Source organism: Silurus meridionalis, chromosome 25 (assembly GCF_014805685.1).
Source record: "Silurus meridionalis isolate SWU-2019-XX chromosome 25, ASM1480568v1, whole genome shotgun sequence".
NCBI classification, from domain to species: domain Eukaryota; kingdom Metazoa; phylum Chordata; class Actinopteri; order Siluriformes; family Siluridae; genus Silurus; species Silurus meridionalis.
In genome coordinates, this window is record NC_060908.1 from 6299147 (window position 1) to 6317619 (window position 18473).

At 37.4% G+C, this 18473-nt stretch overlaps 1 protein-coding gene across 1 annotated transcript; it reads right to left on the reverse strand.

The window, feature by feature from the left end:
• Window positions 1–5205: 5205 nt before the first annotated feature.
• ywhag1 (3-monooxygenase/tryptophan 5-monooxygenase activation protein, gamma polypeptide 1) lies at window positions 5206–17753 on the reverse strand. The gene is made up of 2 exons (XM_046839191.1): window positions 17467–17753; window positions 5206–8042 (listed from the first exon to the last, which is right to left on the reverse strand). Exons 1-2 carry the CDS (start codon window positions 17551–17553, stop codon window positions 7386–7388), a joined length of 744 nt encoding a protein of 247 aa, XP_046695147.1. The 5' UTR covers window positions 17554–17753; the 3' UTR covers window positions 5206–7385.
• Window positions 17754–18473: the final 720 nt, after the last annotated feature.

The following is an 18473-nucleotide window of genomic DNA, read 5'->3' on the forward strand; positions in this document are numbered from 1 at the left end:
TTTAGAATTTTACTGTTATTACAGTTAGAACATTCTTGATATGAGAAGCTGCCAATAATTGCATTGCTAGTTTCACTTACATTAGTCATCCTCCATATTCTCCAGTTAATAAGACAATAAAAAATGTGGATTTAAATGTTGAAGCACTGGAGGACATATTGTACTTCATTTTTATTTTTTTAAAGCAAAGAAATAAACAAATTGAATAAATATTTTCTTATTGAATTTTGCAAAAATATTCCAAGCTTGTTGTCATATTAGTGTATATAAGACTAAAGTGGGTACTTGTGCATGAATTAAGCTGTGAGTAGTGAGAAAATCCAACCAGTCTCCCTTTGAGCTTGAGTTGTGGCATATGTAGAGCATCTGGTCACTGGTGCTGGCAGTCTTTTGTGTGTGTGTGTGTGTGTGTGTGTGTGTGTGTGTGTGTGTGTGTGTGTATGTTTGGGTGTGTGTGTGTCTGTGTGTACGCACAATCACACACTCAGTCTGGCCCATTGAACAGCTTCTGCATTTCTCATTGAAGATTTTCGATTCATGCAATCACAGATGCACGTGTGTTCACAAAGCAAGACACACTGTTCATACACTCAGCTGTCAGTTTATTAGGAATCTACCTCACTGATAGTTTTATCAGGTACAAGAGCAGAGTTGTTAGTATTCATGTATGGATTTATGTGCTGCTTTGCACAGTCCAGCTTCTCAAACATCAGTGAAATACGCCGAACAAGGGCTACCATTTATCAGATTTTATTTGGATTATGGACCAGCAAAGCAGCATCACTGCTTTAATACTGCTTCTTTACAAAGAAAAATTTTTACTCTAGCATGAATAATAATAATAATAATAGTACAGCTAATTAATAAATCAATTTATCATTAAATTGCTGTTCATGGCCAGGGTCACAGGAGTTCCTGGATTGCCAGTCCATTGCAGGGCACCAGGCACTCACATACTTCACATTACATGTTATATAAGTTTCATTTAACAGTTCTTTTTTGTGTGAAGCAGCACTCTTACACCTGCAGATGTGTTACATAACGTTTCGTCTGGCTTTCTTGGTATTCACATGTACAGGTTTCCCGCATCTACCTGAGCACAAGCCCACTGAGTGATGATAAGCTATTGAGCATATTAAATCTTCCCCACAGCCCTAGATACAGAGATTGTATTGGATGGCGCTGCCGCACGTGCGCTGTTCTTATTGGTGACTGCGATCAGACAGAAGCGAACCGGATGGACTTATTTACAGATTGATGTGGCACGCGGCCTGAAAACAGATGTTCACGTTGAAGGACACGCACATACACACACTCTCACTTTCTCACACACAGACACACACAGAGAGAGAGAGAGAGAGAGAGAGAGAGAGAGAGAGAGAGAGAGAGAGAGCGCTTGCTACCCAAACGATGCCACCCAAATGAGGATGGGTTCTCTTCCGAGTCTGGTTCCTCTTGAGGTTTCCTCCTCATACCATCACAGGAATTTTCCTTGCCTCTGTCGCCACTGAATCATTTCTCTAAAACTGTTTTGTTACAATGCCCATTGTTAAGCTTTGGCCCAGAGAAGATGGCAGCATTCCTGGATCATGTACTCATATGGCTTCTTCTTTGCATGATAGAGCTTTAACCTGCATTTGTGGATGAAATCACCAACTGTGCTTACAGACACTGATTTTTGGAGGTGTTTCTGAGCCCATGCAGTGAGTTTTATTACAGAATTGTGGCTGTTTTTTAAGTAATGCATTGCCACCCGAGGGCCCAAAGATCAGCAGCAACCAATATTGATTTTCGTACAGAGAATTCTCAGAATCTTTTGATGATATTATGCCTGTAGATGATGAGATATTCAAAGTCTTTGCAATTTATGTTGAGGTACATTATTCCAAAATTGTAGACAGTGTTTTGCAGATTGGTGAACCTCTGCCTCTCTCTAAAAAATGTTTTTATACCAAATCATGTTACTGACCTGTTGCGAATTAACTTAATTAGTTGAAAGATTTTTCCCCAGCAATTTTTTCCAAGTAACACTTACACCTTAAAATTTACTGTTTACTGTTCATACGCATCCTTGTATATACACTTTTTTCACATATATCTTTATATATTTTATATAGTTTATACTCTTTTTCTTTATCTACCTTATTTTTTTTTCTTGGTTTATTTTTCTCATTCTATTCCCTCATGCCAGACCATCGTAAAAAACATTTCACTGCATGTCATACTCTGTATATATGTGACAAAATTTGATTTGATTTCACCTTTTGTTGCCCGTCTCAAATTAAAAATTAGTTCATTAAGTTCATTAAAATAGCACGTTTCCTCAGCTTATCCATTTGATGTGTTTTATTGTAAAAAAAAAAAAATGGGTTTATAAGATTTGCAAATCATTGCATTCTGTTGTATTTACATTTTACACAGCACCCCAGCTGTGTTTTTGGGACTGGGGTGGTAAAGAGAAGACATGCTTCTAGACTTTCATCTAATCTGGCAAAGAGATACGAGAGGTAAAAATAGCACTTTCAAAAGTCGTAAATCAGGGGTTCCCAACCACCAGGACTAGCACTGGGCCATGGATCATTTGTACCGAATAAATACGTTTATTGAATTTAACGATCTGCAAAAAAAAGAATTGTTGTAAATGTATCAGCAATATTGAATCTTTTCTCAAAAATCCATTAATTCATTCCTCTTCAGTAGTAGTGCTTTATCCTGGGTCAAGGTTGTATTGGATCCTCACACTATCCTAGGTACACTGGTTGCGTGAATGGAAATGAGCCCTGTTCAACGCAGAGTACAATACACCTTGTGATTCATTTTAGCCAGTTTACTTAATAGCATGTTTTTGGGTGGTGGGAGGAAAGTAGAGACCCCAGAAGAAGCCAATGACGATGCAGGGAGAGCATAACTCTGCCTTACTGACTTTCTTCCTCTCAGGGAAATTGCATGCTTGATGGAGGTTTCCACCCTTTTGCAAGCCCTGAGAGAGCACTTCAGCCTCTGAATCAGCACAATAGCATTCTGATACTAAGAAATAATACCAGTTTTCGGTCTGACTGATACTTTCCTTTGTCACACCTACTTGATTAAACAATGAGTGCTGCTATCAGAAATCATGAACTGCTAAATATTTGCCATAAGTCAGCAAAGTGATCTCATATCAGCTAAGCAAATTTGAATATAACAATAAAATACATTTCACTGAAGCTCCTTGAATTGAACAATTAGGATTTACATGCCTGAAGCGTATTCATTTAGTTATTTGCACTCTTTTTAAGAACACTACATGTAAGTTTAGTGAATATAATGATAAATATTAAACTTATAGATGATAAAGTTATAATTTAGCATTTCTATATTGTATAGAATCGTCACTGTCCGTGCTTTGTAACACTCAGTGAGTTTTTCGAAATAGGAAAATCTAATTAAACAAAAGTCTGCTTGCCATTGCCAAGAACCTGAGTCTCTGGTTGTAAAGATTTCCTGTGGTAGAATCTCCAACGCTGGACACTCATTCCATAAATCCATTAACAATAAATAAATATATATTTTCTCACAGGAAAATTCACTATAGCACAAATTATTTATAGTTCTTTGTTAAAAAACAAGTTATAATTCGTTTGATTTTCTGCTTTTCCAAATTATTTGTACTAAGCCCACGTGAATGTTGTAGACAAAACTACTGTAAGAAAGATGCTGTTAAAGAAAGTTCTGACTTAAAACTTTACAGCTCTGTAGTGTAAAAATTCCTATATGTAACCGTAAATGTTTAAAAAGTACATATAAATCTAAATCGTTGGCAATTTTTTTTTAAATGACAATATTAAATTAATATGGGATATGCTGTTATAGGAATATATACAGTAGGTAGTCCAAAATTTACGATGGGTGACTATCATAACTTAAAAATATTAAAACATAGTTAAAACATGGCCTTACAACAAATTACAGTACATAATTTAGCATAACAGCAATTTACAGTACTGTACTCTATAAACAATACAGTATGTATATGTATGTGGAGGTTGGAACATATGCTGCTATGTCTGCCTGCTAAAATTTAAAATATATATATATTTTTTTTTACAATTTATTGTATCACTATCTTCATCGTAAGATCGAACCATCGGAACTCTTGGATCATCTGTAATTGAAATTTGGGTTACGGTTTGGCCGCATCACAAGAGTTTATTTTAATAATTTAATGATAACAGATAATACACTAAATGGTCAATAATATACTAAATGGTCAAATATTTGTGGACACCTGTCCATCATACTCATATGTGGTTCTTCCCCAAACTGTTGCCACAATGTTGTATGGAATGGCTATTTCCTGTTATTGAAACTAAACTGGCTCTAACATGACAATATCCCTGTGCACAACTGAAGCTCCATTAAGACTTGTTTTGGAATACATGAACTCAAGTGTCCTACACAAAGCTATTAGTGCAATGAAAGAGGAATTAAATCTGGAAAATGATGTTCATGATAGTCAGGTGTCCAAACAAAAAAACTTTAGCCATACAATATATTGTACAGAGCCCATGAAGATGTGGAATCAATTATAAAGCATGCAATGAGGAGATGAAATTGTTGTAGGGTTGTATGTAAGAAAATATTTGATGCTTGATCAGGACGGCCTTTAACTATGGCCCATGATTTTCTTTCTATATGCCCTTTCTGTTTAAATATTCTCAATATGTTTATCTAGTATATTATTTTGTGCAATAGTATTGAATGCTCTCTAAAGCAAAGCAAACACCAAAACTTTTGGCAGAAACTAAGAGCCAGATGGTTGCATTACATTCAGCTTCAGCAAACGAGGTTCTTAGCAGCCTGGAAGATGGCACAGGATGGCACAGAATGAGACACTGGGATTCGAACAGTGTGCCTCTATCCAAGTCATTAATTACAGCTGGCCAGCGTGTACACATCATGTTTTGTTTTTGTGTCTCATCGATACTATACTATACTATTTCATACTATTCTATACATTCATAGCATTAGTGCATTTTAATTGTATTATTTTTAATCAGATCATAAAATCTTTTTAACATTCTGCCAGCGTTTAGTTGATTTATTTTTAAACGTCAACCTGAAACAGAATTTTCACACTGCACCAACACATTCAAAGACACGTTTCCATTAAGGATCATATGGATGCAATTCATCTACAATACAACAACGGCAGCGGCACTGAAATGTGGTTAGAAGGATGTTGTGATTTTTTAATTCATTTTTATTATCATCATTATTATTATTGTTATTTTTCTCGTGTGCATCCGCTACATGACTCACATTTACGATATCAGGAGAGACAGCTAAAAGTAAAAAAAAAAAAAATAGGGACAGAAAGAGGAAATTATGGTCCATGATTGAATTCCTTACAGAAATGCAGTTTTTCAAAAAAATTCAACACTTTGCTTTACTGTATAATGTGACAGATAAAGCAGAAAAGGAAAGGCCATTGTAAGAACAACGAATAGATTTACAGTGTGATCTTTGATTTTTTTTTTTTTTCGCCAAAACACCGGACAGAGAGTGTTAAGCTAACAGTGGTGTTTTCTGTCTTTTTTTTCTTTGTTTTTAAAACCCAAAGACAAGAATTGCATGTCACTATAGCATCAGTTAATGATTCACCATTTTGGTGTCGCATACTTCAGCGAAGAAAAAACAAATAAAGATGAAAAAAAAAATCATAATCAATTTAAACAATCCAATATAAAGTAATAAATAGAAAATAATAATCAGATTGAATTCTAGGCATTTCTTGTTCCTATGAATACATAACATCTACAGGTTTTTTTTTAAGTTAATAAAGTCAAGCTACAGTATATAAATACATCACCAGCATGCACAATATTGTATTATCGAGAATATTGGAGCAGTAATCATCTTACACTGAGAAACAGTATAATAGGCAAGTGCATTTTTTTCAAAAATTAAAAAAGTAAACAAAAAAGAAAAGAAAGAAGAAAAAGAATACCACAAACCTCAAAGCTGCTTTAAGATCATCACTGGCAGTGCCAGTGCTCTGTCTCTAATTGTACTTTCAGTTCATGAACAAAGGAAAAACAGCCAATGGTTCCAGTTGATTCCATTCAGTGTATCGCGACAGGGATCCAAGTGATTAAGGTTCGCTTTGAAGAATTACATTTTTCAGGATTAAAGCGTAGGGATTTTTTATTTAAATTTTTTTTCACTTTGCAAGGACAGATTGCATTTTAAGGTAATATCATTGCTATATATATATATATATATATATATATATATATATATATATATATATATATATATATATATATACACACATACATACACACACTTTTTTTTTTTTTATATATATAGTGTTTGTTGTGGTTTATGGTACTATATTGTAATGATTTCGAATAAAACTATGTTTTGGTAGTGTGGGTCACTCTTGACACCCTAAACGTCCAAACTATATCAATAATAATAATAATGATAATAAAAACTGTTTTCACCGAAAGGACAACAATTTCTTAGCTATCAATGGAAATAGCATTATTTAATGGGTGGAAACCTGGACTAAGTTACCGTATACCTAAACTACTGTTTCTTGATCCTGTAACCACAGTGATGTTTTGGAGCGTGTCGACTTTAAAGAAATGGCTGACTGACTGTTGAGCGCACATCAGAATCCACAAGTATGTTTAACAGAGACAAAAACAAAAACATCCTTTCACACTCGTGCCTGCTTGCAAACTTACTTTTTGCGAGGCTATGACATTCAATTTTGTATTTTTTTTACTTTTTTTTTTTTTTGTCTTTTTTTTTTTTTTTTTTTGCTCAAGCTTCATCACTTCCCCTGACAGCTCCTTAACCCTTCCTCGACACTTACAAATAAGCAGCTTGATGTCATGTTTCACTACAAGAACAGTCCCTACGCCAGTGTTTGGGGTGTATTTCAACCCTAGTCATCCATGTACTTAACTGACTTATTGACAATCTTTTCTGCTTCAAAGAATTGTTTTGGCAAATGTTGCAGAAGCAACAGAAGAAGAGGCAGTTTTTACCTTTATTGTGATGATTTTAAATGTGATTATAATTGAAAACCTAACCTCTTGCTAGACTTAAGATTTTTATTCCGATTTCTATCAATATTTGTTTTTATCCGTTTAATTTTCAGAAAAAAAAATCAAAGAGAACTGCAGTTGCGGTTGTACCATCAGTGAACATGGCTGCCAGCATTCCACCAGGCCCCCCTTTTCGTCAAATGTTTTCACTTACGCTTTAATTTTTCTTTTTATTTTTCAATTATTTTGTGAGCACGCATGTTTTCTTGTGTGTTACGGCTAGGAAACAGGTAATTCTTGAGGGTCTTCTCCTCTTCTGCCTCTTCATCTCTCTCGTTTTTTTTTTTAATTGTTGCCCTCGCCACCTTCGTCATCCTGCTGGTCGCTTGTCCAGAGTGTCAGGTTGTCTCGCAGCAGTTGCATGATGAGGGTTGAGTCTTTGTAGGAGTCCTCGTTGAGTGTGTCCAGCTCGGCGATGGCGTCGTCGAAAGCCGTCTTGGCCAGATGGCATGCCTGCTCGGGCGCGTTCTGGATCTCGTAGTAGAACACAGAGTAGTTGAGCGCCAGGCCTAGGCGAATAGGGTGCGTCGGCTGCATGTGCTCCTTGCTGATCTCATGCGCCTCGCTGTAGGCCTTCTCGGACGACTCGACAACAGCGGCACGCTTCTCTCCAGTAGCTACTTCAGCCAGGTAGCGGTAGTAGTCACCCTTCATCTTCAGGTAAAACACCTTGCTCTCGTGCTGTGCCTCGCTGCAATTCTTGATCAAGAAGTTGTCGAGCAGGTTGAGCACATCTTGGCAAACAGCCTCCAGCTCTTTCTCGATCTTCTCACGATAGGCACGCACCATCTCGATCTTTTTCTCGTTGCCATCGGCTGATGTCTTCTGCTCAATGCTGGAGACGACGCGCCAGGATGAGCGGCGTGCTCCCACCACATTCTTGTAGGCCACCGAGAGCAGGTTGCGCTCTTCATTGGACAGTGCCTCATTCAGCTCTGTCACCTGTAGAACAGATGGACGAGATGCAGTATGTTTCAGATTTAAGCCTTAAGATCAGCCCTAAAACATACATTACACACATTTCATTCATGACATCCATGTTTTCTCTAAGAATTTGAATTAGTTTGCATATCTAATAGCTTTCCCATGGTAATATACTGAAGGACAAAACACATAGTTACAATCACTAGTTTAAATTTTCATATAATAATTAGTTTTAACCACCACTGGCAAAGTAAATAATTATTGGTGTGAATATACAAATATATGCATGCTTGATATACATACATTATATGCAGTAATTTGCTTTTAGAATGACAGAACCCTTTTCGAGTTTATTTTCTGTAAACCATTAGGTTATTTAAAATACTATCATTAACATAAGTAGGTCTTTAAACTGATACTTTTCTCAGAGAAAAACGTTTTTGTGTAGCGAATTCTTATCTTTATCCTGAGGCACACTAACCTCACCTCACCCCATGATGCAGTGTCTGAGCTTTGTAGGCAATGCTAAAGCATTCGGGTCATCTCCTGCGTAATCTCCTCTGCCCTCGCTCTGACAACTAATGAAAAACTCTGAATGGGAAAACAGTCTGACCTTAAACAATGACCTGAGAGCAATGTTGTACTGACTTGTGTAAAGCAATGTATGAGAATTAAAAATAGTACACACTGTTCCTGGATCAGATTAAATCACATGAAGGGAGCGAGAGGGGCTGAAGGGATCAAACTGGCTGTAAATGAAGCTGCTGTTTTTGTTTTTTGTTTAAAGCCTGAGCAGATTTTATGAATAAATGTTATTGATAACTTTTACTGCAAGGATTTGTAAAGTGAATATTTTTAGATATATTGTCTGTGTGTTGTGAATTCTGATGGAGACTTGTTCCATGGTTAGGTGACAACTTGTGTAATTAAAATACAAAAATGCATCGAGGCAAATTATTTGCTTCGTTTAACTACACACGGAGCGATGTGTTTCTCCACGGACCATTATTATTGACGCACCACCTGCTAAACTCTGGAGTGCTCTGGACAGGTAAACACAGAGGATGCTGCAGAATGAAAAACGGAGGAACGGGGAGAAATCAGCAAAGGGGGGACGAAAAGATACAGGCCAAAGAACACAATGGAAATTTTGGTATCATTTCAAACTAAAACAAAAAGAAAACTTTACAGTGCGTTTACCATTTTTTTTTTTTTTTAGTAATTTGAAATTTATTTATATTCTTTTATTTACATTTTTTTATTTATGTATATATATTTTTATATTATATATTTTTACTTTAAAAAAGGTAACAAATGACTTGATCTCTTTTGTATATTTAGTTTTAGTTTTAGGAAAAAGCACTCCTTATCCGATTACTCTATTAATCGATTGAATAATCAGTTACTAAAGATAAAGTTTCCATCTTGTTTTCAGACTTTAAATTAACACATATACACTACAGCACAATGAAATTCTTTCCCAGCTTGTAAGGAAACTGAGATCAGAATACAGGTTCACCCTTGATACAGTGCCCCTGGAGCAGGTTTAGGGCCTTGTTTAAGGGCCCGACAGTGGCAGGTTTCCCATGCAGGTAGCTTGAACCCCACCCTTTCTGAACAGTAGCCTAGAGCTCAAAACAGTTGATCCACAATTTCCTTAAATATATTTTTTAAAAAGCTACATTTGCAATATAACAATATAAAGAAGATAATCTGTGTAAAGATTGCAGCTCTTAGTTCACCATTTTAATTCAAATCAATCTAAAGTGTTATATTATTTATCCATTTGTGACCAAATATAATGTGGTTCATTTATTTTAGTCTAAATATTATAGATTTAATATAATTGGTTTAATTGTGATGTGTTTAGGAGATCAGTGTTTATATATTGTCTGGGTCTGTCTTATAGGTTGTTTTGGTTGAATTCTGAAATAAAGTTGTTGACTTTTAGTCATGACAACTGTATCAATGTCTGCTTCTGAATGGTGACAAACATACTATGTATGTAAAGTCTACATTTAATATAAGACAAAGGAATGAGAAAAACTCTGAAGTAATTCATCACTATCGGATTAAGAAAAATTTAAGAAATTCATCACTATCGGTCAGTCATGATGAACTGCCGTGTCTGTGCGGTGTGTTTAATGCAGGTTCAGGATCAGTCACTGTGACTTTACAACAACCTGCTGTGTGGCTTTTGGTATAAGTTTGACAGCATGATATATTGGTTTTCTCCAAACTAATGAGCATAATGGCAGATGATAAACTTTCATGACCATATTGAGGAAACCTCTCTATGGCTTCTCCTCGTTTTATAGCCTTGAAACCTTCATCTATTCATCATAAAAAGTCAATCCGAAGAGACTGCTTTGCTTTTGCTGGAGTTGATAAAGTACAGTCAGTACTTTTATTCATGCTTTATCAAAATCATCAAATAATATATTTACTTTTTTACGGGGGTTTTTTCTTACATGGTAAGGCCAGCTGAGAAACCCCCCAATCCATTTTTCTAATTCTTGTCAAATTTTAAACTCTCAGAATTTGTACATTTTTATTTATTGTGCTATTGGCTTACTGGATCCTATACTGGTTTGTATTTTTGATACCCATAACCATTCACTATTTTAAGCTCTTTAGTGGATAATAAAGGGATTTTACACATTTGCAATTTAGTTTTTACAATTCGGGAACATTACAGGACATAATCAAATGCAACAGAAGACTCTTAGAGACTTTCTATACTTAAAATATACTATAGAGGTGTTAACAATGTAATTTTTTACAGAGAACATTCTGTCAAGTAAAATGATTTATGTTAATGGAATTTTTTTCAAAAACAGTGTCTGTGCAATAGTTTAGCAAATTTGTTTTTACAATAATTCCTGACTCTGACTGACTCTAGTGTGACCTACCAAAGAAGAAATAAAAACTCCAACACACTACGAATTTCCTCGCAATTTAGATGCAGAAAGGACATAAGCCCACAGAGACGTGATGAAGTTCTTTATTTTCTGATTTAAATACAATATATCGTAATTACCGATCATTAAAAAAATCGGTATGCACACCACATCACCCTTTGCCAATTTCTTAGATTCACATATGCCTCTTTTTTATTCAGGCTGCAAATGTAAGCATAGCGCACTATATCACACACAATCTTCAGTTTCCATAGAAACAAGGCGATCGCCTTTGTTTGGCTGCAAAGGACTGTCTCCTTCTCTTTCTCTCTCTCTCTCTCTCTGCTGCAGACCTGGATACACTGACAGTGCATTTGCAGCGATGCACAGTGTGTGTGTGTGTATGGAAACTGTATATGTATTGTGTGTGTGTTAGTGTAGTGAAATGTGTGTATCCATACAGTGCAAAAAAGAGTAAAAGCAGCAATTATGTGTGTGGGTATGTGTTGAAGTGAGATAAGCCAAGTGCTTGTGCTGCATATGTGATGTGTGTGTGTGTGTGTGTGTGTGTGTGTGTGTGTGTGTGTGTATGAGAGCACAGGGCACAAGTGCAGTAGTGAGCGTGTGGGTGTGCAGTGTGGGGGTTGGGCATGAAGCAGAGGCTGCAGCTAGCCAGCGTGCTTATAGCAGCAGCTGTGCATGTTGGAAAAGATTATCCTTTACTTCATCCAACCAGTTTGCACCAGCTGTAGCTATGAACTGTTTTAAAATATAGGAAGAGATGAGGAAGAGCAAATGTCATGGTGTATTGTGTACATTTGTTGTTTTTTTTAGCTGTCCTCATAAATAGTCCATCATCCAAGACATGTTTGATGTGCAGGATTTGCACTGAAGCTATTAGCATGATATAGCTAATTGATCTTTTTCTACATGCTTGTTGAAAATGAAAATATTTGATCCCAACATGTGTTTAAAAGGTTGTACATTTTAAAAAGTATTTATTTTCATAGCTTATAATGAGTCTTACTGTGTCCTGAAGCAAACTGGCAGGTTGGCATGCCAACTGAAGAATGAACGGTGTAACCTAAGAAGGTACTACAGTATTTGATAGATACTCAGTCCTCTTGCAACATCAAACACCAAACTGGTCTCATTTTCTTGAATACAGCATGTTACCTGATTCAAGAAATCTATGTTACGTGATTTCTCCCTTCTAACCAGTTCATTACCAATACACTCATTGCCATTGCATGGCTTAACTGTGTTTTTAAGAGAAGAGAATACATATACCTGAATTATAATCTAGTTCACTTGAACTCTCTCTTATTTCATGTGGCCTATATTGAGTAAAAGCTATAAAATGGCTGAAAGTGCACTTCTTTGTAGAAAGGCTTAAATGGTGAATTTGAATAAAAACTGGAGCTGCAGACTCACATTGCCAGCAGTGTTTCACAATCAGGATTGCGACAGAGTGCATGGATAAAGCGGTGCACTGTCTATGAGCTGTTTTAAAGTCATTTTTTAAAACAAAGACTTTTTTCTTATATGCCTAATCTCTTGCTTGTTAAATGAGCAAGCTTTGGACTTTGGACCCTGTTTTGACAGACAGAGGTTGTAAATGCAAGGTGAGAAAGAAGGAAATAGCTGGCGATAAGGAAAGAAATTGAATTACAAATATGATCTATGTTACAAAAGAAAACAGGGTAAGTGCAGCTTAGTATTTAGTACTTAGTACTTAGTGCACCTTTTTTTTTCCCTGAGAAAATTTCCATCTTTTGTCTCTTAAGAATGGACTGATCAAAATGGTTTCATTTTGTCGAGCAAGATCGTTGTGGTTTTTACAAGGAGCTAATGCATTTTGAATTTGAAAAACGATTGCTGTTAGAAATCACATTAAGTCATCTTGGTATGGGTATCCAGAGACATTTTAAACACTCCAGGCAAACATGGCATGCTAGATGAGTTGAAACATTAAAAAAAAAAAAAAATCTTTGCTATGGGTGCTATCTCTTTGTCTTCACCGAGCAGGGAAAAGAGTCAATAAGAAAAATAGAAATCCCACCAGTTTCAACTGGCATTTTAATATCAGCTACAGGAAGAGGATAAATTTCACCCAAATCTCTTACCAAATTTCACCAAAACGTACCTACCATCCACTGTCTATAATATTTATTCATTTAAAAGGTAAATCGATGAGTGTCATAACAACTCCTGAATAAGGTAATAAGAGTGTTTGGTGCTCTGTTTGATCTGTGCTTCACACCAGTGATAACCGAGTCAATAAAGCGTTGTTTATAAAGCTTTATCTCTAAGGTTAGGGTTAGTTTGTATGAAATCTGATTTGATTTTTACGAATCATTTCACCATAGTCATCGAATGGAAATGAATAGCTGTCTGAATGGTAGTTGTCTGGGTTGTAGCTCACCCTATTCTGTATAGAAATAGGTGGGAATTTGTACATGTGACGCTCTTTTGCTATCAATGATACCTGAGATTGAACATGAATTCTGGATCTGAGCTGGATAACCATCAGTTTGGTATGTTTGTGTGCACTGCGGCTGAATTTCCTTTGTTAAAATATCTAGTACTTAGTGGAAATTCAGTATGACACGTGCACGATGGAAAGGGTGGTCTTCCACAAGAACTTTAGTGCAGGATGGTTGTGTTATAGTTCTTTTGCAATTTTTCAGCTGCTACGCTGCTCTAGTTACACAGTAACAAATATATGTAATGTTTAATTTTTTGATGTCTTATAATTATACTCTGACCACGGAGCATGCTCTGTGCATGAACACATATTCTTTTCCCCGAATTATTAAATTATATCTGATTGTGATCTGATCGCCTGGTACACGGTTATAAATAGGTACTATCTCTCTATACATGGCTTTATCTGCCTCGATATCTACATTTTGTCCTCGCTTAGTGGTAATGGTCTCACTTTTTGTTCTCGAACGACTCAGCTTTCTTTTCTCTTCAGGGTAACAGAGGTACTAGAGCGGTATATTCGCTGCCATCGGACATTAAATATTACGTGACAAAAGAATGGATTGACGAGCAAATTAAAGGGAAAAATTTTATTTTTATATGGTTATATTAGCATAAAGCGACTGTTACAGCAAAAAGCAATAGTAGTTGTGCTGGCATGAAAAGACTCTTTAAATCCCACATAGCAGTACATTGCGAATTGACTAATTGCAATGTTCAATTAATTCTTCCTGGGATATAATGAGTAAGAACACATGGTGGTGAGTTGCTACAGGCAACATGACATCATGACATGGCAATGAGTCGCCTGGTGATGGGAGATGAAATGCTGTGAGAGTCTTGAGATGATACCTAGCATGACTCGGTCTAGATAGATTGATAGATTGGATCGATACAATTTTGTATTAGTACATAGCGATGTATAAAAAAAGTCTTAAAAAACAAATATTCTAAAGACGGTGCATATAATAAGCCTTGAGATTTGATTACATTCATAATTTCAGTTTAGAAGTGTCTCCCAATGCTCGGGACAGGCAATTAAATCTGTCAATTTGAACCCCCAGAAGATTCATTATGCACTATTACATTCATGCCTGCGAGGTGGGGACTGCAATTTCCTGTAATCATTAATGCCTCGATTTCTGAGAGAGAGAGAGAGAGAGAGAGAGAGAGAGAGAGAGAGAGAGAGAGAGAGAGAGAGAGAGAGAGAGAGAGAGAGAAAGAGGGAGAGAGAGAGAGAGAGAAAGAGAGAGAGATAGCATGTTTCATTTGCTGGATAAATATAATTGACCTCTGGTACGTAAAAATAAATTGGTCTGCTACCACAACTAGGTGCACACACACACAAAATGAAAATGCTGTCCTCCCTAGACAAACACAAAAAGAAAACATCTGATTAATGAAAAGCAAAGTCCTCGCCTTATTAAACTCCGATTTCAATGTGTTAAATAAATCATTTATATGGAAAAATATTAATTCTGAAAAATAGACGCAGAACAGTCGGTCAACTGTAACAGTAGTCATTAGTTGTAACAGGTTGTTACTTGTCATATTTAAAGCCTGTTCCATTACTCTGATTAATTTATTACATCGCTGAGATTAGGATTGCGACATCTTACTGAGTCACAATGGGAGCAGATTATGAAGCTTTATTAGGTCACGGAGAAATGAGGGCTTCTGGATGGAAAGCGGGTGTGGTTTCAGACCAGTCCTTCTGCCACTCTTTTTTTTTTTTTTTTATCCAAAACTGAAATGTGAATCGTCCACCGTAACCTATATTATATATCAGGTTCACATTAGACATCCTCTTTTGTTCAAACAGACATTTCGCTTCTACCGAATGCTCGATTCTTGTCTTGGTTCAGAGGAATGACTGTATGGCCAACAGATTAATATCTATGATCCCTTATGTGAGCAATCATACCATCTAAAAAGGTTAAAGTGGATGACATCAATCTGGATTGAAACCGTCTAAACACAACCTGACATATCAGATGATGCTCCAGAGAGCAGCATGATTTGTCATGTTCACTTAGTCACTACCCAAAGATATGAAACTTTGGGCAATGCCCCACACCCTCCCCGAACTAAAGACACAATCGGACCATGACAGAGCATTTTTCATTAGTGGGTGGCTTCCCATCCTGTTTTCCTTCCTAATGGACCGGTGCTCTTTCCGCGCACCGCCAGTGAGAGATTCATCAGCCTGGGGGGCAAGTTCTCGCTGTTCTCTTATATCACCCATAAAGCAGAATAAAGAATAGCTGCAGGATATAGATCAATAATTTAATTGAAGAAAAAAAGATTTTGAAGCCGTATATATAAAATCTAAACCTTGTTCTTGATATTAGACTCAGTTTCTACCGTAAATTCCGATCTTTTTTAAGCATGAGACAGCAAAAAAAAAAAACAGGCGCAAGAGCTACATAAAGGCCACCACCTAATTATGTGTTTACAGAATATCTGGTTTGCTGCAAAAACGAATGACGACATAATCGTAACTAATCCTGTGACAGATTACCGCTTTGAAGAATAATAGCACATATTAGTGCTGTTCTCTGGTTTCCTGATTAGAGTGCAATTCTATTATTTCGGACGGAATGAGCTACTATGACTCATCACCACGTCTGCACAGGAGTAACTGACCTCTAAGAGACGTGATCTGAGATAAGAGTAATTGTGGCCACGTTTTTTTTTTTTTGTGACAGCTTCAACTGTGTACCCAGCCAGCCGTCTATAAATCTTTTAGAATGGGGATATCATGAGGGTGTAGCCTCCAACATGCATTAATATTACATGCTTTAAACACAGTGTTTCACTGTAAGGCCTGATTCTTAAAGTGTTGCCTCTGGGTAGGGTGGGGTGCTATGGGGTGGGGTGTTATGGGGTGGGGTGGAGGTATTACAAAGACTGCATTAATCATTTTCGTTTGCACGCTGAAAAAGATATCTGGCATGGTCATAGCTGTTTCCGGGGTGAGGGTTGATGGATTACACGAAATGGTGCAGTACGGACTCTGCACCTTGGCACGCGCTGCGACACGCCTAGTGGGAGAAAACCTGCACACGCCTTTCGGGGAGGGAGAGAGATGGGGGTGTTCTGAGATGATCGTTATAAGCGTTCATATGACATGATTGTACAATTCCGATCACCTGCAGAGTCACTACAGTGATTTATGAGCACGCGCCCATTCACGCGCGTTCACACAGACACAAAGCCGCATCATCTTCATCTCACCATCAATCCGAATTATAATCGGGTTTTTGAATATGCACGGATTCTCCCTGGTGTCCCAAAGCAACATAAGAACTTGGACAGCCAGTCTATCACTCTTTTTTTCCCCTCTCTTTCTTTTTATTTTTTTGCCATGTTTCACGCGCGTCATTCCGATTTATCCGAACCCAACCCTAAAAGAAAAGCAAATCACGTCTTATTGATGGTCATTTCTTGACGATTTATTTTACGTAACTATCTAATAAAACGCATCTTTAATCTCGGGTTCTATCAGTCTTGCATTTGTGCTGCATGATTTTTTGAAGCTCGGTCCTTCTATGGTCCTCTGTGCACAGGGATGTGGCGAAAGGCACCGCCCCAAAATCAAACACACCGCACTCGCTTCGACTCGATCACGACACACACACACACACACACACACACACACACCACCCTCATCCAATATCGATGAAATATATATATATATATATATATATATATATATATATATATATATATATATATATATATATATTTGATGTCAATCAAAGCATACAGTCAATAGAAAAACAAGACATGGTTCATGATGGATTCTGGAGATGTGTCATTCATTTCCAGTGACTCAATTTCCAAAGGGTTTTGGTTTAGAAATTAAAAATCAGTGCGATTTTAAATCATCTTTGAAACGATGCATACATTTTTTTTAATGTTTTTAACAAATCATATGCATGTCCATCCTGATCAGTGATCATGATCGGTGCATGGGGGGAAAAAAAGCAAGCATTGCTCCCGATCACGTAGCAGACGGTCAGCGATCAGAGCACGTCGGCTCTCCAACTTACCGATTTCATGGCAGCTGCCATATCGTCGTATCTCTCAGCCTGCTCGGCCAACCTGGCTTTCTGAACCAGCTGCTCGCGGTCCACCATTTTGGCTTTGAGTGAATGTCTCGGTAAGAAGACGGGTTGTTGACTTGGTCTGCTTTTTTAATTTTTTTTAAATATATTGATATATAAGTATATATGGTCTCTAAAGAGCGCACACGATGCGTTCCGCAAAAGCGCCGCGCTCCTTCTCGCCGCTGCAGCTGCTCCGTGCTTTCTGCGCGTGCCGACAGGACGCCCCTCCCCCTCCTTACACTTTCTTCCGATTGCGTAATCGCCGAGCGAATGGGGGCGTGGTCCGTTTTTTTTTTTTTGGTTTCGGTGACTTCACAACCCTTATGCGGGCAAAGGGGGCGTGGCGCTAAGTGCATTTCAACGAATGGACATTTGGATGCTGAGGATGCAGGGAAATGTAGTCTGGAAGACATTTGGAGCCTTTGATGGCCACCCTGCTCATTGCTTAGGTCTTGTAGGCAACGTGAAAGCATTGTAGATCGTAGTGCACCGAGATCTCTGTTTCATACAGATTGCAAGCTACGTTATTATCTCCTGGGCTGTTTCATACCCCTGGCATTGTGAGAAATCAACACAGACTACTGTTCAGACCAGACCAGACCATGTGTTCCGGCAATGGTTTAGGAAAACCCTTAGATGATGCATTGTATAGTCCGTACGGTGTGGTTATAGACATATAGATGCTGCGTGTGTATATATAAAGAAAACGTCAGGAATTTTTGTTAAAAAAAAGCTGACGTTCGATAAGTTCGTAAGCAGACCTGCTGTCCGTTTTGGTTTATTGCATTGCAGTGGGAATGCTGGGAGAGCCGAGCTCTCTGCTATCTCATTCCCTGCCACTTTCTGTCTAGTCCACACCCTTCTCTCTCTCTCTGTGTCTCACACACACACACACACACACACACACACACACACACACACACACACACACACACACACACACACACACA

Bases quoted from the DNA above. Each gene is read 5' to 3' on its own strand.
- ywhag1 (XM_046839191.1), bottom strand. From the start codon at position 17,553: ATGGTGGACCGCGAGCAGCTGGTTCAGAAAGCCAGGTTGGCCGAGCAG. The intron at 8,043-17,466 runs GTAAGTTGGAGA...TCTGTTCTACAG, and splicing joins TGGCAGCTGCCATGAAATCG to GTGACAGAGCTGAATGAGGC.